Source organism: Dermacentor andersoni, chromosome 2 (assembly GCF_023375885.2).
Source record: "Dermacentor andersoni chromosome 2, qqDerAnde1_hic_scaffold, whole genome shotgun sequence".
In the NCBI taxonomy this organism is placed as follows: domain Eukaryota; kingdom Metazoa; phylum Arthropoda; class Arachnida; order Ixodida; family Ixodidae; genus Dermacentor; species Dermacentor andersoni.
Genome location: NC_092815.1, coordinates 177,405,158 through 177,429,256, shown reverse-complemented (window position 1 = coordinate 177,429,256; position 24,099 = coordinate 177,405,158). Strand labels below are relative to the sequence as shown.

Genomic DNA, 24,099 nt, shown 5'->3' with positions numbered 1-24,099 from the left:
TCTGCATCCGTACGTGTGTTTAATTGTTTATGCTTCTAGAACAACGGCTCACAGAAACGAAAAAAAGAAAAAGAAGCATTTAGAGCGCTCGAAACAGGTGCGCCAAGACGGCCAACAAATACCGCTGTCCCATCAGATGTGCTCGTGCAAAAGCGCGAGGGGGAATGAACCGCGCGGGGGTGGGCGCCCGTGTTGGTACTCGTGTACTAACGGAAAGCTCGTTTTCCCAGCGGCCGAGATGTTGACTTGCCCCTTCTCGAAAGCTTCGGTTACGCGCAGTAGTTTTCGGCTTTGGGCAAACTTCTCGTGTTGCATGTCCCACGCTCGTGGACGAAGCGCGCTATGTTTCTTGTTTAAATTGTTCCGCCAGCCAAATTTTTTTTTCCCATCTGCGGCGTCACAAGATCGGTAATATCTTTAAAAAAAGATAAAGGGTGTTGTTCGTACGTTGTACATAAGCATTTTCGAGGGCAGGTGCTCCCAAAGGGGTAAGGGAGGGGAGCTAGGGCAGGCACACATGCGAAGCAACTGTCCATCATCTTCTCTCCCAGTTGGTCTGCTTCCCAATCTCATCACCTGCATTTATGTACAACTAGTACCATAACGCGCAGAACGCTAATTATAAGCTACTTGAAATGCGTCGATACGACGGGGTCGTCAAAACAGCGTTATCTCAGTTCTCACTAAACCGAGTCAAGGCTATGTATATATACACACGCGCGTCCAGCTGGAACTGGAAGATGAGAGCTTGGGAACCATGCCCCGGCTTGCGCTGCGTCTCCGCTGTCCGTTCCATACGAACTTCGTGTCCTCGTGGTTTTCTCTATGCTATTCGCTGTAGTCCTCAATCGTCTGCACAAGGATATCCCCACGTTCCTCAACACGGCGAAGCGTGCGACGACTCCCGCACGCGACATTTCCAGGTTGGGTGCTTCGACATTCGAGAGACTGGTCCTTGTGCGGCTGACTTCAAAGGAACGCTACCGCTTACTGAACAAAGAGCACTGGCAATCTTCGCCCGTTGCATTGGGTAACGAAGCTTGGATAAAGCACGTGACAAGGTGTGCCGTCTCTCACACTTATATACGGTGCGCATGTATATGGCAAGTGCGTATGTTCAGGAAAGGTTGGCGGGCGTGTTTGGTATAGCTTGCCAGTGTTTCTCGCGATTTTTCCTGACCGCCATTACGGCTTCCGTTTTATGGTGTTCCTCGGCTTTAACACGTGTCGCATGCAGTTAGGTGTTCGAATTCTCTTTGCAATGGAAATTGACAGACCAGATGCAAGTTACCGCATAGACGCCGAATTGCCCAGCTATAATATATAGGTGTGTTATGGGTGAACGGATCTGTGAATAGGTTCACTTTCAATCAATCAATCAATCAATCAATCAATCAATGACGTGTCTGCTTTTCAGGACAGTTTTGCAGCATTTACCCATCGTCAGTCTTTCACTAAGGATGGCTGCTAGGGCAAGGCACCTGTGGCTAGGAAGAGTTGGAGGAAAAAATTGCCTAATCACAGAGCAAATCTATATGCCACCCAGTGAACGGTAGCCTGGTACTTCCATCGACGGCATCGGTATTCATTAGAAACTTTCTGCACACAGCGCTGTGTAGATAAAAGAAGCGACAGAAGACAACCAAGTACGGCCCAAGCACGAAAGCTTGTCGCTCGTTCCAAGAGACCGAGAACGGCGTCGATATGCGCACAGGACGTCGTGTGGGTTGAAAGGCGGGAAGCACTTCAGCGCATATGCAAATAGCCGTTCGGCGCGAGGACATCCTTTGCGATGCAGGAAGTATATAAGCGGCGGTAATTATATAAGCGATACGGTCGCACTCAGCCTTGTACGAAAAGGGCTGGATGACCTAACGATAGAGAACGGCCGGCCACGGAAGACAAAAAGGCAGTATGTTTCTAATCGACGAGTATAGCGCGTACAGTACAAGCTGGCGAAGAGGAATAATCGTCCGTGCCCTCGTATACTCGGTACAAACGACAATCACTAGTGCAATGACGCCGAGGAAGAACCGTGAGTGGGTCGTACATAGGGTGCGATGTGCCAGTTTGACCGGTGTATACGATCTTTTTTGACTTTCAGTCGCAAATCGCCACCGAGTCTTCCGCTGCTAAGCCGTACGATCATATAGTATTGTCCCCAGTTCGCCTGTTCGAACCGAGCCGCGGTATATTCTGATGTACTCTCGTTCACAAGTGTGATGGGAACGGCAAAGCATATAATGGAACAACTCGTGTACGAGTTGCGTGTTCGCACTGCAACATGCATATTGGTGCCAGAGGTGGTGTCACATCACACCAGATGGTGAAAATGGAAAAGAAACAACGTGTTTTAGTTAGCACTAGTTTTCTCGGGCTTCAGTGGTATGTATAATACATTTTCTCCAGATCTCGACGAGATTTAGTGCTTGCAAGCTCATATCCAGCAATTGCCTAGCTGGTAAGCCGGTTGAAAAAAAAAATGAAGTTTAACCACAAAGTACATTAGCACGCTATACGTAAGCCTCCACTATATAATGGCTCTGGAGCTGTAGCCCACTCATGGCGAGCATCGACATCAAGCGAGATGTGTAACCCGGTACGTAGTACCAATTCTGTATTGCTGACGCCATATAATGTTTCGGCACGAGAGCGAGCTGCAGTTTAGCACAGGTAATGGCGTGTACGCATCATTATACGGGCGCTCTCTGGGGAGGATCCCTCTGTAGAACGGCATCGCATCGCATCGCATACAAGAACTCCACGAACTTCTCTGTGCCTTGATCGATTATCGTGAATTTCCATACGAGCGATAATCCTGCGCCTCTCCCGCTTTCAGTGTTATATACAGAGGTGCTTCGGGGCCATAAAAGGAGACAGAAGCATATCATTTAAGGGATGGCGATACTTATATATGAATCTAAGTACGGTGCCGATACGAAGCGTACAGTGTGTAGGAAAAGAGATTTATAGGTCATCTAGGCGAATGTTTATCTTCTGCACTGTTGTTTCTTTTCTTTTTTTTTTTGGGGGGGGGGGGGGGGCGATGGCGTCACAATGTGTTTTTACCTGATGCTGTCTTCCCTCTTCAGGTCTTAATTGCGGGGTGTCCCGGGCATTAGCAAAGCAGTGTATACGGTGCGGCCAGCTTACCATCTCCGTGTCCTTGCGTTTCTCGGAGACGCGATTTTCGTATCCGCTTTTCCTCGGTTGACAGAGTTCATGAGAGAAGCCAGATGATAGGCCCGTGTGCAAACGGAAGAAATGAAAAAAAGGAAGATAAAAAGAATAGTTAGGATACAGAGGAAATGGTTGATCGGAGAGATGATCAAAACCGAGAGTGCAAGGAAAAGTCAGGCGCATTTTCTCCGCGTAGATAAGGTGTCCAGGGACACGCAGGAAAGCGACCCTCGCCCCGATCGCTGCCATCGCTCACCTGATCACCCCAACTTGCGCACCGAAGCGTATGCGTCGTTTTCGCGCATTTTTGTGCTAATGTGGCCGGAAGCTTTGACGCTTGTTATACGAAGGGCACGACAAATGAGAGAAAATAAGAGGTTGTAACTAAAGCAGGGTTAACGTTATGGACTGTACGGCTTCACACAAACGGCAATATCATTCAAGGACAAGCTGGTCGAGGACGCCGGCTGGCTCTGGTTTTGTGAAAGCCACCTTCTTCTTACACTGCAACGGCGCAGGAGGTGTTAGCCATGTTTATCTGTGTACGCACGCACTCACTCATGCGCGCACCTCTCCCCCCTTCCATCCCCCCATCACACATTTACACGAAGCCATATTGATGCAGTTTGCTTGGTACCGACATGGCTTGAAAAATAGATAGAAACATGACCTTGCTTTGAATGTAGTGTGTGCAAGCATAAAGTGTCAGTCTAAGCATCAGGCATGTCTTGTAGTTTGGATTCGTCGGCGCGTCGATTTGTTAACCTACTAAAACGTCAACTACACAGTACTAAATCCCATGAGACGAATTCCAGTATTACATAGGCTAACTTCACTTCATAGACAGACACAGATATACACGGACAGAACAGACAGACAGACAAACAGACACAGAGGCGGACATGCTTTGCGGCAGTGGCCCTTTGTTGGACGGCTGGTCCTGATTCAAAGATTGGTCACTTTTTCTTTTTGCTTGGTAGTGTAGTACACGTATAGTAGTAGCTCAAGGTAGTCTCAACAGAAGCAGGCAAATTGTAATTTTGTCCTGAACAATCACTTTAGGGTAGAAACTTCCCCCTTCCTACATGGACGTTCATAGTATAGTGACCAGTGTAGCGTAGAAACTGGCCATGTCGCAGAAACTCATGCATAAAATGCGAGGCCTCCCCGACGACTCATACGATTTGTTTCTTGTGGCGGAGGACCTGGCGCTTCTGTTCAGGAAACATTTATTACGGGCTGCCGGCAGACTGTTTAAGGCATAATACGGTACCACTACATGGCCATCTACTTGCCAATACCTGCAGCCTTTTATATACAGAGACAACCTCAAATTATTCTGTTCAGAGCTTACATCACATGGACTATTGGAGCCGTTGGTAGCGACATCACGCGAAGCTTTGTCCAACCACAGCGCGTTGAGACCATTTTGTTTTTTTTTGTTTAAGTGAATGTTCTCGTCGAAGGAAGAAATAAAAGCGAACTGCGTGTTAGCGATTGCGTCGTTGCTAACGCTTCACGTGTTGGGCTAAGCCTATTATGGTTAGTCACTGCAATGATAGCTGGGTCTCTTCTATGGCTAAACTCTGTGCCGCTAGATGGCGCCACTAACTCAACCGCTCACGCATACGTCACCGGTAATCTCGCAATCCGTAAATTGCAATACGTTTACTGGCAAGCTAATTAGACAGTCGGTTACGCTAACAAAATTCCACAATGCCGTAACTCGAAGATCAAGGTCCACGCTCTCCTGACAACATTGTTCAAGTTAATGTAGGCGCACGAGTGCTCGACTGCTTTTCAAGGCCCGTGAAATGTCTCTGATTGCGTGCTAGGGCTCCTTAACGGCGCTTTACAAACCTGCCAGCCTCCTCGAGGCAGTTTCCTAATCTCTTACAGCACTTACAAAATGCGGCTTGGCGAGGCTGCGAAGTGCGAAGCGAGCGCAAGCATTCGCGTGTCACGGAAGCATTCGTTTCGACGAATGCCTGGCATCTGCGGACGCGCTCGCTCTAGCCGCACAGCGCCGGTATAGCGCAGAAGGCCACATTTAAACGCTTCGTTGTTCGAAGCTTGGAACCTGGCCATGACCGTGCCAAAGGGCTTAGCGCTGCTTACTACTTCAGATATGTCGGCCTTTGTCTGCTGTTTGGCTATTTAACTGCGAACCGCGTTTTCCTCGCGAGGAAAGAATGTGCTGTTTAGAGTGCGCAATTGCAGCCATACGCCGCCTACACCGACGAGGCCTTGCTGCGTCCGATTCAGGCATGAAATTCAAATATTCATTTTAGAAGCTTGCGCAGCGTACATTTCCTCCTTCCTTTTCTTTCTTTTTCCTGGCGTCGCAATATGGGCTGTCGACAGCCATCTTGATCGGGGCATGCACGCCGGTCGCGCTCGTCTATACGTTGGACCGTGAAAGCACTTCCTAGCGTGCGGCTAACTTGTTAAGCAAGCGGCAGCATGCATGACGCCGTTTTGTGACTGCCATACTCACGTATACACGCCTGGCTAACCAATGAAGTAAGTACGGGTATACTGAGCTTGGCTGGGAAGGGAACAAAAGCAGGGACGGGGCAGGGGAACGCGTATTTGCCTGTAGTGGCAGCATGCAGAGCCGAAGCATGCGGGCTACGCGCTTGTGTAGATATGGTGGCTACGTGCTTGCTTTCGTTCGTGACAGCCGCTGGACGATTGGTTATGCGTCCGCATTGGTGGCCTTGCGTGACCTACCGGAGCGACCGATGTAAACACATGTAAGGCGCACTGTCCGCTGCTGCAGAGCTGGACAGTGCGCTTGACGGCAAGGCCGCCCCGCCCGCCAGTAAAGGCGACGTTGGGTTTGTCGTTTCTGCACCCTCGGTTGCGTGGCTCAGCGCTCTCGAGTGTTACTTGTCATAAACGGGAACGCGCGATTGAGCCCATCAAGACGTGCACGGGCATATACCGCGGATTTAAGAACCGCGTTGTGTTGATTCATGGTCTGTTTCGCTGTGTGAACTATAGTCAAGTCAAATCAAATCAACTTTATTCGACGTCGCTTACATATGCCTGGGGCACAGGCTATAACTGCCTGAAAACGTTGACATGAAGGGGACGTGTTTCTCATAATGTGTCAATTCTAACTATAGATAAAATATCAGCAAGTATACGGTTTGCAGCAGCCCAAACATGCACAGGAAGTAATGCAATGTAATGTAATGCCAGCAGTGGGTTATCTGTTATCACCTCGTTGTTGGCACAGTACAACCTCAGCTGTCTCGCGCCATGAAACCTGATCTAAATAACTAGCCAGACGTATACACATGTAAGGCACAGTCGTCAGAAAGTTCTACAGCACCTGACTAGGTCGATAAGGCCGTCACTGTATTTCGAGTTATCTCGTTAAATATTATACCTAGAGGAAACGGCCTTGCCTCTGCCGGGACCGTATTGTCCTGCCAAAGGCAAGTTTCTTCCCCTGATACCCACAATGGTATCAGGGGAATAAACACGTCGAATACTTATAGATGTAGCAACATTAATATGACGCTGCACTGAAAGTCGATGTGCCTCATACGGGTGACAGTTTGTTACCCTGAGCGTAGTTCCTACGACCCGTTCTCTTTATCGAGCTCAAACGGGGCAGCCGCTTTTCTTCCGTCGTTCGCAACATTGCCTTGTGTCAGCGAAAGTGCGAACCAATTGCAGTTTCGTTCCTGTATACTTCGGCTTGCTTCGACAAGCGCGCAATTTGCCCGGCAACCTATGCGCGAATCTACTGACTGCGTGCACGCGAAGCCCATACATAGACATTGCATTTATCGTGAGCATTCGTGCATCTCGATCGAGTTGGCCTTCCTCTTGCTGTTATTTTTTTTTTTTATTCTCTCTCTGACTGCGTATAAGTTTTGTGCCCTTTCGTGTGTGTTAGAGTGTGGTATGGTTGAACAGCCACCCGAAGGCACGGACAGAATTAAAGGAGCGCTGCCCAACGTTTTCCTCGTGCTTCGCGTGTGTGTATACATAGAAAAAGCGCCTATACATATTGTATTGTGTACAGACGAGAGAGGCGCGCAATCTCGGGCTGCAGCGTGCCTGGAGCGCGCCGTCCTTGGAAATCTCTTACATCATCGATTCCACATGTTCTTCGCCGTCGTCGCAGTTTTCCTTCGGGAGCACTTTTTTTCCGCAGCGGCGATTCGATTCTGCTCCCTTCCTGCTTGGGCTAGCCGCGCTGCTGCCCGCGCCTCTGTGTTGTTTTGTTTTCCGCGCTGGACACTCGAGAAGAAGAAGAAGAAGAATGAAAAAAGACGAGGCGTCTAAAACTATCCGTCGTCTTTTCCGTGCACTCCCTCCAAAATGAGTCCACGTGCCTCGAAGAGGAAAGCACTAGAATGGTGCTGCTGGCTGCCATTATCACTAAGGCGTTATAATCGTGTTCAATGCTTTACCGCGGACGCCCGGAATGCGCCACCATACATTCTGCTATATATCGTCCGTGTGGCGAGTGATTCTGCATGCGGTGCCATGCTTCGTACCTTCACTGCCATTTCACGTGTTTTTACTTTTCCGCTGATATTCAGTGTGCGTGCGTGTTTGTGCAAGCATGCATGCATGCGTGCAAGCATGCATGTAGGGGGGTGCAGAGTGGTGTAGAAAGATGCTACCTTACTGAATTATTTCTCTGTCAACACTACCTGTTTGCTGCCTTGTTATTCATACTTTCACTGTTCTGGTCGGCGCTAGAATCTGATCTATGCTTTCTTTAAATGAGACTTGCCAAGGACGTGTAGCTGTTTGGTTAACCTTTCGCGTCAACAACTAGTGCCTACTTTAAGATGATCGCCAGTCATCATCGTTCACTGCTGCTGCTACTGTAAGAAAGCGTTGTAATAATAATAATAATAATAATAATAATAATAATAATAATAATAATAAGAATTAATGACTATTTAGCCCAATGTCAGCTACACACGTGCCTGGTGTATACCGCGCCACTCATGCTCATATGACACCTGGCGTGCAGGGACGGTAACTGTAGTTCTAGTGCGGTAACGGTATTCCAGAACGTTGTAATACGTCCAACCAGCGCTCGGTGTGACTCCTTGAAATGCTCCACTCCGCTCGCCAGACTGCGGTGCTGCGCAACTAAAAAAATCCTGTCGTTTCCAACCGTCTTGTGCAGGCATCGGAATGGACGACACGTTCGTGCTGCTGGCCGCGTGGAGGCGCACAAGTCCTCGCAAGAGCGTGGTGGAGCGCATGGGCGAGACGTACCGCGAGGCGGCCGTCTCGATCACCATCACCTCGCTGACCAACTTCATTTCGTTCTGCATCGGCGCCATCACTCCATTCCCTTCGGTGCGCATCTTCTGCATCTACACCGCGGTGGCCGTGCTGTTCACCTACATCTACCAGATCACCTTCTTCGGCGGCTGCATGGCGCTTTCCGGATACGCCGAGCGCAGGAACCTGCACGGCCTGCTCTGTTTCCCCACCATGCCCAAGTCGCAAGCCGGTGAGTGCGCGTTGTATTAGAGTTTTAGTGTGTCCGGTACTCCGGTAAACGCAAGCGGACTGGGCGTTTTACCGGGTGAGAAGATGCGTGAATGTGAACGCCCTGCACGGTGCAGCCACCTGGTAATCGTGCTGCGTAATCGCGTTGCTGCCGGAAATGTCCGCCAGCAGCGAAGTAGAAATACGCTTGGTTGCTGCAGTATTAGCTCTGAGTTTGTCTGGTTGGGCTCTGCACCGCCAGGTGGCTGCACCGTGCAGGCCGTTCGGGTTTGCACCTCCGCTTATCCGGTAAAACGCCCCGTCCGCTTGAGTTTACCGGAATATCGGACACGCTCAAACTCCATATTAGAGAGTTTTAGCTTGTCCGGTATCCCGGTATACGCAGTGGCGTTTGCGTAATATCGGGTTACAGGACTCTCGTAGCGTCATCTTGTGATGCTTCATCTAACCCCAATGCCGCATAGATACATTTACGTGTTCCATGAGTGTTCTTGCCGAAAAAAGACATTAAAAGGACAAAGTGTTCATGATTACGCCGCTGCCGAAAATTTATATCAATAGCGAAGTAAAATACATTTGGTTACTAGAAGCAATAACGGCTCTGTGTTTGTTTGATAGAACTCTGCGCCACCAGGTGGCGCCACAAACTCAGCCGCTCACATTTAAGCCACCTCTAACCCGGCTATCCGCAGTGCCTTTGCGTATACCGGAATACCGGACGCGCAAGATCCCTCTACTGCTTGCGTAATATCACGTCATCGTAGAGGTGTACGGCATCAACTACGATAGGAGCGGCTTCTTGTGATGCAGAGTTCCAGAGAGCTCGTCAAGCTAATACTGCAGTAACCTGCCATATTCTACTTAACTGCTTGTGTAAAGCATTGGTATGGAGACATAGTGATTAAAGTATAGTCATATTGTTATCTTACTTCGACGAGAGCGCTCATGCAACACAAGAATGTTTCAAACGCATTGTAGTTCAACAAAGGGTCACTACATGGCGCTAGCAGCCTTGCTGTTGCAGTCCACGGCTCCGGTAAACTGTGAACGATAAGAAGTTTACAGACACGCTAAAGCTCTCTGTCCTTAGGTTGTCCATATGCATATTACCCTTCACGAAATGCCCGGTTACCGCAGACGTAGACGTAATACCCATGTAAGATGGCGCTATCCTGTGGCGCAGTTTACCCAGATTATGCACAAAGATATTATTGCAGGGACCACCAATATTGTATACTCTGCTGCTGTTGCAAATAGTTGTGAGCGACATAATCGTTAACATGTCTTTCTTTAGTATTTCTCTTCGACGAGAACACCTGTGTAATACAAAAATGTTCCGAACACATTGTGGTTGAACAAAGCGTCCCGAGATAACGCTGCCAGTGTTGCTACTGTCTTCCGTGTCTCCGGTAACATGGTGCTCCGTAAACGGTAATAGGTATGCGGATAAGCTAAATCTATGTTACATGACTAGGCTGTACATACATGCACGCACGTACGAATGAACAGACATACGTACGGACGGAGTGATGAAGGCTGTAGCACAGGTGGGAAGAGCATGGCGGTTTTAGCGGACGCGGTTTGGCTGCATGGTCTTTCTGGTGTTAGGAGCACCGTACACTGGCACCGGAACGCCACGGACTGCTCTTGCTGTACACAACGTGCGGTACGCTTTAGGAAACACATGCAGCGATTGCCGCTTTTAACCAGAATTGACAAGGCACTCGTATCACCGCTTTGTTCTACATCAGCTACTTGATGTTTTCGCAGTACAGGTTAGCCAACCGGAGATATTCTCTGGTGAACTTTCCCGTCTGTCATTTGCTTTTGTCTCTATCTTCCTCTTGACGTCTTATTTCATTTGTCCTCATTTTTCTTCTTGCACCTTTTCTCATTTGTTGTAGTTCTCGCCTGCGCTTTTTAACGATGACGTGACAGCCGGCTCCGCGGTAGCCTAATTTTGTTTCCGCGTCTGTGCAAATAACAAACAACAACAACCTAAGCCACGGCACGAGAAATTGAGAACACACCTAAATCATGTCGATTCTGCACAACGAAGCACGTAGCTTCGAAGCGTCGCAACAATTCGCCAGCACTTTGCTTCGTCAGCATTTCTAGGCTCTGAACATCAGCTCAACTCCTGTCGTAGCGACGCGTCATCTAATTAACTTGAAACGCCGGAGTGGCTTAGCGGCTACGGCGTTGCGAAGCACGAGGTTGCGGCTTCAAATCTCGGCCGCGGCCGCCGCATTTTGAACAGGGCGAAATGCAATGACGCCCAATCGCTAAAGAATCCAACGTGGTCAAAATGAATCGGTAATCGTCGACTACGACTTGACTCACAATCGGATCGTCGTTTTTTTTTTTTTTTTTTTTCACGTTAAACCCCAGAATTAGGCGTGAAAAAAAAAGGGGGGGGGGGGGAACTGGTGTCGTATCTCACGAATGTGCAACGGTGTGGCCGTTTCGCAGGAGGGCGCTCGTGGCTGTTCCGGGCTCTGTGCACGGGCGGCCTTAACCCAAACGACCCCGACAACCCGCTGGACAACCGGGAGCACATCATGATGACCTTCTTCCGCGACTCCTGGGGCGGCCTGCTTAGCCTGTTTCCCATCAAGATTCTGGTTATCCTGGTTTTTCTGGTGTACCTCGCCATCGGACTGTGGGGATGCACGCAAGTAAGTCCGCCTCCCAAAAGTGCGCGCCTATATAGACAAAGTCGCAGGGAGTTCATTCTGCGTTGCCGCTTGAGAAACCCTTTCCTTGCGCGCGCTTTCCATAGTAAGTTCGCGGAAACAAAAAAACAAAAAAAAAAACGAGGAAAAAAAAGAAACCTAGCGCGTGGTTCGTGTTTGAGAGTTTCGAAATCCTTAGCCATTCGTTGAATAGGTAGATTAACTATAGCATTAATCAAGCAGAACAAAAAAAAAGTGAATGGATTCTTTCACAATACCTATAAACGAATAAAGCGTCTGCACGTCTGCGAACTGAGGCGTCACCTTTAAAAGCCGGCTTATCGTTACATCTAAGGTCTTCAAAGCCGGTTAAAGTTACTATATAATCAAATCACGTTGACTGAAATATTATCCTAAAGCTTTTTACAGCCATCGTTAACATCACGAATCGAATATATTCGGATCGCGCCAACACGTAAAGGCATCTCCAATTAGTGTAAAAAAAACCATGGTGAATAGGCTGTGATGTCACAAATCGCAACAAAAGCCCATGGAACTGATAGAGAAAACGTGCTGAGATATGCCTTTGAAGTTTCTGTGCAGCTGTCGAAATTTCTCTCCACAGTGCTAATTTCACCCTGAGGTATACTCACCATAGCTCTGGTGTATTTTGTTGCCTTTATTTGTTCGTGGAGAATTTGCGGTGAACATTAATCGCGGACTGCAGTGCTAGATAACTTCATTATTGACGAAGGCATTTTCAGTGAACATCTTTACTGTAAGATCGACCAAAAAGGTAAAAAAAACAAAACAACGTTGCACTGCGTTCCACATTGCTTCGCAATGATATCGCGGGTTCCTCTCCTTTTTTTTCCCCCCCTTCCCCGCCAAGTTTTGAACAGAACGTCGAGGAATCCTAAACTACAACAGGCCTCAGTAGTGGTGCCATAATGACTTCGCGATGAAGAGCGCACGCGTACGCGTTCGAGTTCCAAGCAGGCGACGCAAACTTAAAGGAGGCCTGAGAAGGCTTGTGTCTGCTATGCTACATGTTGTTGGGCTAAACAGTGACAGGTTACCGATGCACGGTGACATCCTCTTCTGCGCACACATTACCGAAGCAGAAAAAAAAAAGAACACAAATTGTGACCTGGGCGAGTAGCTCGCTTCTTTGGTGGCAGCGGAGGTTGAAGCTGAGAGATATCCTCAGACGGAAACTTTCACCTTGTTCAAAACTTCGCTATCTTGGGGGACGAGTTAAACTTGAAGACTCCCACTGTCCATGAACCTTTTGAAGCTACTAGAATAGTGGCGTAAGGAGGACAGACTTCGTCAAAATTGTGTCTTGTCTCTGTTCATGTCAGAATTACGAATTCCATGTTTTTGCCACGAAAGTTCTTCCCCGCGCATATTAACGTAGCGGTGTACGCCAATGGCGTGTGTGCCTGGGATTTTCTTCGGCTACCTCCCTTAAAAAGAAGATCTACCATCTGCAAAGGAATAAAATTAGTTGTATCGGTTCGCGGTTTATTACCTTACTCTATCTATCGCAATTCACCACTACATTGCCAACTCATTAAAACTAGCCTGGCGCTCTTTCGTCACACTTGGCCCATGTGCCATAAAACCCCATACATCACCTTACTACTTCTAAAGTCGAACCACATGCCTGAGATCTTTATCCTCGAGGATTTGTCACTACGGCACTACCTAAGGAGCCAACTATCACCAGTCAAGGAAGGCGTGTGGTATCAATGTGGTTTAGTTTACACAACATTATCTTCACGCCTTTCTTGGTGCTCGTAACAAAGGAAGAACGAGTGAAAATGAAAAGAACTCATAACACGCCGCCTGTGGGATCCGGACCCGCTATACCTTCTATTATATGGTATCATTGAATGTCACTTTGTCGCAATGGAGCGTGTCGTTTCCACGGGTTATACCATTGCGGCATTGTAATTCACGTTGGCCTGATCACTGCAAGACGTGTTACTTTTCAGTCGCGACAGTCATTCCGCAAATTCGATAAGTTCCAACCTTTATCTGACGTCTTGATCGCCCTCATCTTTCTCCCGAACGACAGGTCAAGGAAGGCTTGGAGCGGTACAAGCTGGCCATGGATACCTCGTACGCCCGTGATTTCTTCAACACGGACGACAAGTACTTCAGGCGGTACCCACTGCGGATACACGTGGTGATGAACAAGACGCTCGACTACTGGAATCCCGAAGTATACGACAAACTGGAGGAGATCGTCGGAAACTTCGAGAACAGCAGCTTCGTCCAGAACACGGAGCTGACCGAGTGCTGGTTCCGCGAGTACCGTCGCCAGACGCTGGACGGTCCCTTCAAGGGGTACTTCGGCCAGTTCGACCTCACTGATCCCCACGACTACATACAAGGGCTTAGGTTCATGCTAAGGTAAGCCATTCATTGACAGCATTTTAAGAATAGACCACTGAGTAAATGCCTCCGGCTTGCTACGGCAGCACTGTGCTGATGCACTACATACAAGAGGACTATGAACACATTTCAATGAAATGATAAATTTTATCCACGCGGTTCGTTGACACCGTTAGGAGTATGCGTCTGTCAAGTTGGTGGTAAATGCGCTGAAATGGTGGAGGGAAAAAGGAGAAATGGGTTGTGCGCCCGCCTGTCATCTCGGGGTTGAATCTGCCACGTGGGCAACGGCTCAGCGTGGCGCATAGAAGTTTTCAGATTTATCGGAATGAAAATTATTGGTTCGTACTTCTCAAAGATGGAGGTTTTCAGAACTCGCAAACTCGCCTACTTTCGCAGAAATATGGCGCTTCATAGTAGAAAAAAACCGTAATCTAGCAACGTACCATGTGTTATGTAATGATGCCGCTTGAACTGTTAGATTATTATGCGCATTGCGTCTTATGAACTGATTTATTTCTTCTTAATGCGTGCGGATATCGCTACAGAAACCTTAGACTACTAAGGCATTCACTATTTTTTCCGGCATGCGTTTAGTATGCTGATTTACTATCGCAGAGATGGTAATGTTCACGCAAATAAGCGCTTCAAATTGCGTGTCTTATGAATTGCTGCTTACGGACCACTAACGGAGAACGTCATATCAAAGGCGAATTACGCGTATGTTAAATTTTCTAAATTTGTCCAAACGTTTCACTCACTACTGTAGGCATCACTGCTAGAAGTGCTAAGGTTGGGGCTAGTTGGTTGTAGATATTTTTTTGTACGTGTTTATTTGCGTTCTAGCGTCTTATCTCACAGTGGTGCGCTGCAATCATGCAATGTGTAGGCATCAATCTGAACCGACTGCTCCACTTATCCTCTTAGAATAGAATACTTCTCCTAGAACATCTGATCTTGACGACATCATAGATTTACTTGGGAAGATTCTCTTTGTTAGAGACTTGATGTATTGTGAAACGAATACATCACCGACGTGGTGAACAGTGGTCGATCATTAGTCTCATGCTTTCATTATTCATTACTTAATAAGACGGACTCCTGGAGAAAAGTCAAGTAGTTTACTAGCATTTAAACATGTTTCATCCTTTCTTCTTCCTTGGGCAGGTTCGAGCCGTTCTCGACTTTCAAGAAGGACATCAAGTTCAACGAGAACTACACGTCCATCGTGGCCTCTCGTTGCATCATCCAGACGACCAACATCTCGGACGCCAACATGGAGAAGGACATGGTGATTGACCTGAGACGCATCGCCGACAGCTACCCAGACCACCACATCACCGTGTTCCACACGCTGTTCGTGTTCTTCGACCAGTTCATCTTAGTGCGCGAGACATCCATTCAGTCCATCGGCGTCGCTGCCGCAGTCATGATGATCATCGCCCTGATCTTCATTCCGAGTGTGTCGTGCGCCCTGTGGGTGGCCTTCTCCATCTGTTCCATCGAGATCGGCGTAATCGGCTACATGACCCTGTGGAACGTGAACCTCGACTCCATCTCCATGATCAATCTCATAATGTGCATCGGATTTTCGGTGGACTACTCGGCGCACATATCGTACGCCTACCTATCATCTGACGGCCCCACGCCCAACGAGAAAATGAAGTGCGCGCTCCACTCCCTTGGAATGCCCATCTTCCAGGGCAGCGTGTCCACCATTCTGGGAATCATCATCCTGGCGTTCGCGCCTTCCTACATCTTCCTGACCTTCTTCAAAACAGTGTTCCTGGTGATCCTCTTCGGCGCGCTTCACGGGATCCTGCTGCTGCCGGTGCTGCTGTCCATGTCGCACTCGCTCTGCAAGAAGCAAAAGAAGGCCATCGTGACGCACCCGTTCTTCGTGCCGCCGTACCCATCGTCCAACGGCTGCAAGACTCCGCCGGTGATCGTCACCTCGGGCGACTCGTACGGCGCTCTGGGCGCGCCCTCGTCCAACAGCAAGGACGCCAAGCGCAAGCTGAGCGGTGACCTGAACCAGGAGAAAGAGATACCCAGCAACGAGAGCAGCAAGAACCTGCTCACCAATATCGTCAACTACTCGACCTTCCAGGACGGCAGGACTGGTGGTTGCGCGGGTGACCAGGTGAACCCGGGATTCCAGCCGGACGAAGACGAAGAGCACGACACGGTGCCCGGAAGGATAGCGCCGCCCTACAACTGGCCGGCGAAGGTGCCGCCGGCCGAACGATGCCTGCACAGGAGGCACAGCTCGAACGATATGAAGTCCGCCCCGCGGCTCTCTAAACAGTACAGCGTGCCGTCCTGATCGGCCGGCTGCTGTTAACCCTTCCCCCGAGCCTCTCCCCCCCACCCGCCTCCAGCGCCTCACCCGCCCAGCACTGGGCCGACGAACGGCGACGAAAGATGGGAAGTCTAGTCCTGTGCACTGTGCGATACGGGCTGCTTGTGTTGTACATAAACCAAAGTGCATTCGTTGTTTTTTTTTTACTTGTCCTCTCATTGCCCCTGGACGGACAGGGCGTGTGTACGGTACCGACGACGACGCATAGTAGCGGATGGACCTGCTTGACAAATCATCTGCGCACGTTCTTCGAGCAGCAGTGTGCGTCGCACCTATATCGAGTATTGCATTGGACAGTTAGCGCCTCTCCAGCTGGAACCAGTTTTCTTCGTGCAACATCTCAAGGAATGTACAGACGTTCTGTTGTTGGGTGGGCAAGCCCTTACGTGGCTTGCAACGTCCATTTTATGCCCGCCTTCAGATGGCATTTCAAGTGCCCGGTCTTTTACGCGAGACGATGAATGCAAAGTGTCTGCCTCAAATTCGTTTTGACAAGTGACCTTAAGAAGGTTCCGCATTCGCATCCTAAGTGCCCTGTTTTTATTATTTAGTCGCATTCGGTTTTTGTAATGAGACGAAAATCCAGAGACTTACATTTTTTACAAATCTATTTTACGTATTTTATGCTGTCGTGTGTTTCTGGGAGCAGTGTGAACCGAGTTGTCGATAGCGCTTAAGGGTAGTATGCATTGTGGAGGTAAATATTGCGTTGTGTTTTGACGAGTTGTTTTCGCAATGTGGACAGATTGTGAGAAGTCGTAGATTTCACACCAGAGATAAAGCATGCCGGTTTTGTGGCTGCGCTCGTTTTGCGCACAGGTGCACACTCCTATAAACGGGTAGACGACCTTCAAACTGCTTAGCAATCACGGAAGAAGTTCATGTATAACATGACGCAAGAATAATAGAAAAGAAAACATCTGCGAGTCATACAGCTTCTATAAACATAGCAGTAATTGACTTCAATACATCATGCTTCAGTGCACGTTTAAATTACGGCAAGGCCGGAGTGGCTTATCATATTTTCAGTGCAGGAAATTCAGTGCAGTTCTTCGTTAGTGACACTGCCTTTGACTGCATGACTAGGAAGGCGTAGGTGATCGGCAAGGCAGGATGAGGAAAAGTTTATAGAACCAAGCATCGGAACTCCATGCTTGTGGAGACATCACGAAACATTGAATAGGAAGGCAGTGACGCCTTTAGAAAACAAAATGATTCAGATATGCTTGTACACGTCGGCCTTTCGGCCAAAGGGGCCTGCACTTTGCAACATCGTTTTGTCATGCACGCTGCAAAATGTCACGAGTACGCGAAAAGTTACTCCAGTGCCACCTTTCCGAGAAACACGTGAAGCAAAAATGTGAATTTAGTTTTATCGCTCTTGTTGGTCGACTCATCGCATGCGTGCAGCATTTTCTTCATAAAAGTGCGACAGCACACTAAGACTATTTCGCAAACGAAATTGTCTTCTTTCTCCGCGATTAGGTGCCTTGTTTCGGTAAGGCCTCAAACACCTGAAATAGGTACACGTGCTTTCAACGGGGTCCTTTCTCACCCAGCACTTTGCTGTACGATGCAGCTACTCATTAGCTAGAGAACGCACACCTTTATAGAATAACCGTGGTGCTGTTCGCGCGATAGGCTCAACATTAATTCATAAGTGTATACCTAAAGCTCACGTGACGAAGTCATGAGAAACGAAGCAGCGCACACGTACGAATTGCAGCAGAAAGGGCACAATTATGAATTTGGAGCGCTGAGGCCACCGCACTTGTCAGGCTGCCAATATACAATTACAGCGCCGTCAACACTTCGTGTAAAGGCTTGGCGTGCCTTTGGGTACGCCTTTTTGCAATAGCAAAAACAAGTTAGAGTCCTCGATTAAAAATATATGCTTTCAGCCGTTCGCGACAAAGGTCCACTACCTGAAGACGGCGCAGCAATCGCGCATTTCTGGTAGTCTTGCACGTGCTGTTTCTTTGCCTTGTTTTCGCGATGTATCAGGTTGGTCATTTTATTGATACTGAGTGCATGATAATGCATTAGGATGCGATGGTATTCAACTGTTGTACATACAATAAATGCGAATAACGAATAAAGTTCACCTTGTTTCAAAAAAGCTCGTCTCAACAGCAAAGACGTCAAGTGCGCCATGGCAACCCCACTGGCCGCCAGTGCACTTACAACGACGTCTGAGCCTGATGGGAACAGTAGCGATCACCACGGCCACCTTTTGCGTGGTCGCTAAGAAGAAAACGGTCGGCCCAGGTGGCTTCGCACGCAGAAATAAACCTTTCTGTAATTGCTCACGCCTCGTGGACCCCGCTCTGCGTTCTCGATCCACTAAACAAGGAAGTGACCGAAGTGGAGGCTACGCTTCGGCCGATGCATTGTTGTCTCGTGGCGTCCTTCGCGCGGTAAAACAACCAGTGTGTGTAACACCGAAGAGGCAATAACTTTGCAGCACGGACTGTGCCTACACTCTCCAATCCACCGTTGATCTAGTCAATCTATATTTAGAGTTCTGCAATTCGTGGCGCGGTAACGGGTTTTCAGACATTAGCGAGATGGCCGTGGAGTGATTACCTCCAGAGGGGTACAATTACAAAAAAAAAAAAGAAATAATACCAAAACAAAACCGCAGATCCAACGCAATGTTGGAATATAACTGATGCGTGGCTCGTTCGAGGTAGCGAGCTGGCAGCGATATGCGAGGCACGTGCAGGGCCTCGTCGCCCGTAGCTGCTCTGTATGTTACGAGGACGAAGGCAATGTATGATATTCGTCAAATGTAGAGTGTTGACGAGAGGTGTATGCACAGAGGAGTACGACAGATGTGTAAGTTGATTTTAGACTTGTATGTATCAATTGTTTCGCTATGACACATTTTGAGGGATTGAACAAGAATGACCCAATGGCCCAAGTTGTATATTTGGGCACGTATCCATTTTCACACCTCCAATGGTGCATAGCATGTGGCCCAAGATGTTGTATATAAAGGCGAAGAAACGGCCACGAACACTGAACCCAGGCGAAAAGGCAAAGGAAGCTTCGCTTTAAAGCTTTTTTTCCCAACGGAGGTCATACTTGGGTGCCAATGCGCGCTCGAACGTGGGAACAGGAATACCGGAGAGTACTTTAATGCGGTCTGAGCGCTGGGAACTAAACGCAATTATCAGTGGGTCAGACGCAGTGCACTCCTTTTAAGCTTCCAGACAAGAGTCTCCTGAAGCCGCATCAAGACGACTTGAGGAGTGCCCTGTAAATAGCACAAGTGGTAGCAAAACACATTGTGGGACGCGCACAAACTTGCATTCTATGCTAACATACTCATTCCTACCACAAAATTTACATGCGCAATAAGTGAAAACATAATAGCATAGCCAGGTAACCAATTCCACAATCAATCAACCAATAAATAAATAAGTAAATAAATAAATCAATAGAAAATAAATAAATAAATCAGATCATGGTTTTTTGCACGTAAAACCCCGGATTTTCCTTTCTTATGTTACGCACTGTTTTCTAGTCGTGAATGTAAGCAGTGAGATAAATCTCTCAATAGTATTCGTACCGTTGCCTGCTATGTATAAGCCACAGCCCAGTGAAGTCAACTAGTGTCACTATTGCGGACTTGTCGCAAGCAAACTTCTTGGGTGAGTTGGTGTTTACTGTATGAAATGATTTTCTGTATGGCGCAAGAAATTCTGAAAGAAAAAAAGTTCACCAACGATTACGATACTTCCTAATGCGAAATTTGAGCGCAGCTGTATATGTGTTTTCATTTCGCTATATATTGGCTGGCGCGGACGATCTGTCTCGTGCGGCATGTTGCAAAAGGAACGATGTGTGGCGCGACTGCCTCGCTAATCGGGAGAAGCCGCCGCAGACAGACCTCCACTCATGCAACGCTTTCTTTCCATACAGACGACGCGCGCTACTCTCGCGCCGTCTCGTAGCCATCGTCGCCGCAAAGCCCGTCTTGCGCGGCCGACATTACGCTCTTCTTCTCACGCTTTCGCCATACCCTCCTCCTCCGTTTTCCGCCTCATGCTTGCGCTGCACTCTCCTCCTTGGCTTTTCTCCTCGCTATCTCTTCACTATCAGTCTTTCATCTCCCGCTGCGCTCTATTAGCGGCGAGAATTAGGAGTGGCGCTAGGCATACTTCACTAAATAAATTGGGCCGAGCAGCCTGTGTCAGTTCGCCAAACAGATTCGTCATGTATATTCCTCAAGCAACAAGCACCAGTAAATTTCTCAAGTGAGTTGAACGTGTAGCACGGAAAAGGGAATATATATTGGTACATTCCTATTTATATTCTGTAAATAGCTGTAAGCCTTCATTAACCTTACTTCAAATTTCCGCCGCTTAAAATAAACAGGTGAAGAACCGCCTAATGTTGACAACCAGTTAAAGAAGCAAGTGGTGCTTGTAGAATCTAAACTCCAGTATTAGTTAAGTCCCTATGTTACTGCCGAGTATTTCTGTGAAGAAATGCAAAAATTCGATATTATACCATGAACTACTCGTCGTCAGCAAACCTGTTTTAGCGGATTAAAACCAACGTAACTGTTGTAGAAGTCATATATAGCCAGCGTTTGTGACATACTTGTTGCACCGCGGCAGGTATGGTATCATAACTGGATTTCTATATGCTATGTTTTTGCGATTGTCCATCTGCGCATGAAAAACTCGCAATGGGCTGGTCTGCGCTCCTTCGGTTGGCACTGTAGCGTTGCCTTTGAGAGCTGCATTGTTGTCTAAGAAATTAGCTGTTTAAATAAATGTTCGCAGAGGAAGACGTCGTAAAAATATATTTGAGACGACCACCATAAGTATACAAGCACAGAGAACGAGGGCGAACAAACGAAAACACCGCAGAAAGCGCCTGGACAACGCCCGAACTGTAGCAGACGACAGGCGCGAGTCCTTGCCCTGACGTCACGCGAGCGGCGCTCGCGGCGCCCCTGTAGTTCGTTCTCGGGGCTAATACGTTCGCTTTCATCCTTCGCTGTATTCGTTCGCTCACTAAGGAGGGACAACGCCGACGCTCGCCGACGGAACGGGCTCCTAAGAGCTGCGCTCTAAAAAAAGAAAGAAAAAACTAGCAAACTAGTCTTTCGGTTTGCTCTTTCCTTCAACGGGATAGTTGGTATATGTCATCTAGAAATAGTCGCGTAGCGCAAGCAAGACTGTAGAGAAAGCACAATTGTAGAGCAGCGTTTCGGCATTCATGCGCTTTCTTTGTGTCCTCGTCTCGCTTGTATTTCGAGGACTACAGTGGTGGGCCCCTCCAACTGCCCAGCACGAGTTCAATTCATAGGGGCAGCGGTGAAGGAACGCAGCGGTGAGAGGCTTTGTTTTTGTTCGTCGTATGGTAAGCGGGAAACTGAGAACGTAATGGTGATGTGATGTCGACAACGACGGCAGATGGACGCAGGAAGTCGAGTTTTGACTTTCTAAACGCTCTCGGAGTAAGAAGACACAACGTGTGAAGTCCAGAGTGGGCGCGCTAATCAAAAGGAACACACGCTCGAATGTCGCACATACATAGTGAAAACAGGACGAAGGCAATTATTAGAACCCGCACAGAAAGGACAATAGGATGGCCAATCTATAGATTCATTAATGTATGAAATAATGTTTCCAATTTCCTATATTATTTCATTGAATTACGCACTTGCTAATGAATCGAGACAACGTAGACTGGAACCATGCCAGCGTTTCTTGTTGGGCTTGTAGCTACAAAACGTCACACATGCGCACACCTGCTGACGTTTGTCGATTTTTGCCTCGCTTCTGATAAACCAAAACATTAATCTTGAACTGTAAGTGTAACGTTTCGCAGTACATTCCAGCCTTTGCTTTATTAACAAGGTCTGTTGATGTACACACAGCTTTGCATCGAGTTCTGTTCCGGTGTTTGGAAATGGTGCAATGCGCGAACGATAACTTAGTCATATATTTGGGTTACTTCGGAAATTTCGTTCGGAAGGAATAACTCGATCGGCTTGCGTGACGCCCGCCCACTGTACCAACGTTTGAAGTTCGTAATAAAAGAAAAAGAGTTCCAATAATCTTAGCAAACGCTCTCTTTGGTTTCTCTCCAGCCCCTATGCCATACCTACTCGATAAATCTTGTTGCTGGGTTCTACAGCGAATTATGCTGCGAGGCAAAATGCAGGAAAACATAGACGAGGTTATTATACCGATGGGAAAGACGCGGGTTTGTGCAGAACTACAACGGAGCAACTTTCAGTTTGCGTCAATCGACGTGTATACTTCCCTTATCATCCTTGCCTACGCTTCGTTGAATCTCTGCTCCGCCTTATCTATGTGCTTGGTTCCTGCAGAGTTTCACTTCGGTACAGAGAGACATTCTTTAATAAAAACTGGAGACGGTTTTGCTGGCGGCACGTCTCGCATGTTACTTCAGGTGAGTGCGGCCATAAATGGGATGACGCAGGACATAAGTCGGGCACACGCGACATAGAGAATCAGAGTAGCTCGCTGAGACCAGTGTCTCGCAGAAATCTAAGAGTACCTTCGCAGCGGCGTCAAGCTCTGGGCATATTCTAGACGTGCCTCTCTTTATTGCGATAGGAAATATATAGACACTCCAGGTGCATTCCTGCCGTTGCATTCCGGCGTTGCATTCCGGCGTTGGCGTCGCCGCGATGCTCCATGAAGTTCCATGTTCCATGATGTCCCATGTTCCATGAAGTCCAAGGGCGACAACATCGTCGCCGCGCTCCGTATGCATGTGCGAGTGAAAGCATGCGAGGGTAGACTGACGATAGTCGCTCAATCTCGCGCGCGCAAGGGGGCAAAATAGGGAGGAAGCGCCCCGTATACCGTCGCGCGCAAGGCACCGGGGCGAGGAGAGGTAGGGCCGGAGCGTTCTAGTCCGGCGGATGCTGCGTATGACGCGGCCGCGCAGGTCATATCTTGAAAACATTCTGCGATGGGGACAGAGCGCTCCGAGTGCTGATAGCTTCGTGCTTCTCTTCGCTTCGTTTGCGTTGAAGCGAGAGACAGCGCGAAGGTCAATTAGCTCACTGCTGCTGTCACGCTTTCGCACAACAGCGTTTTGACAGCGAGTGTACGCGGTCACCGGGTGAGATGTGTTTGTGCTAGCTTGTGCGCTCCTGACACCATGTTGTTAATTTAATTAGTAAGCAAATGTTTACAAGTTGATATGGATGATAAAACTACTATCCTTACTTCGTTTAGCTGTCTGCTAATTCACTATCGTAATCGATGCTTCGACTTTCAGGCGAAACTGCGACTTTCTCGATTCGCTTTCGCTTTCGTGCCTGTGGCGATCGTTGAAGATGGCCCGTGCATGCACGTGACATGTGTCGTGGCAGACCCCTAACGCCCGTGCTGGCCAAAACAAGAGCTCTTGAAAGCTGAAGATACAAAAGGAGTCACACCAATTGCGGTCTCAATACACATTTTTCGACATTAAAAATTTAGCCCACCTGTTACCGCTGAGTGGCAATTTACGCGCGACATTTTGAATATGCGGAGTACATATTGATCGTTGATGCTCAACGTTGGTGTTAAAATCATCGGCGCTTCCTTTCCTCCATTGTGAATTGGCGGTCGCTTGTAATTTGTCGGAAACGGGCTTTGCACCGGAAGCAGTCAGCTCTCGCGCACCTGCATATCTGCATGCCTGCATATCTCACTTACCTGACACATAACGAATCTTACAGCGAAGCTGTTTACCTCTAGCCTCCGTATGCATCCCCCGCATGCGTTCTCAGGTGGGATGTACGCTGGCCGGCTTATCACGGCGCTTGGGCAGGAACGCATGGGCCGGTACCGGAGATAGTGCAATACTAGATAGTGCAATATTTGTTTTGTTGGCCTGCAATTATAGCTGCATATTCAAATGTCCCGCCATTCTACTTGATGGGCTTTTCGAGCTTTCAGCGCGGAAAACGATGCAGCAGAAGGTCAGCCGTGTGGG

At 48.3% G+C, this 24,099-nt stretch overlaps 1 protein-coding gene across 1 annotated transcript in view; it reads left to right on the top strand.

Moving 5' to 3' along the window:
• The window catches only part of Ptr (patched domain-containing protein), a 118,867-nt gene extending 100,629 nt beyond the window's left edge, over positions 1–18,238 (top strand). Inside the window, exons 2-5 of the mRNA XM_050187191.3 lie at positions 8,348–8,680; positions 11,152–11,357; positions 13,438–13,775; positions 14,925–18,238. Of these exons, the coding sequence (XP_050043148.1) occupies positions 8,348–8,680; positions 11,152–11,357; positions 13,438–13,775; positions 14,925–16,083 (2,036 nt within the window). The 3' untranslated portion in view covers positions 16,084–18,238. The remainder of the gene's footprint in view (positions 1–8,347; positions 8,681–11,151; positions 11,358–13,437; positions 13,776–14,924) is intronic.
• Positions 18,239–24,099: the final 5,861 nt, after the last annotated feature.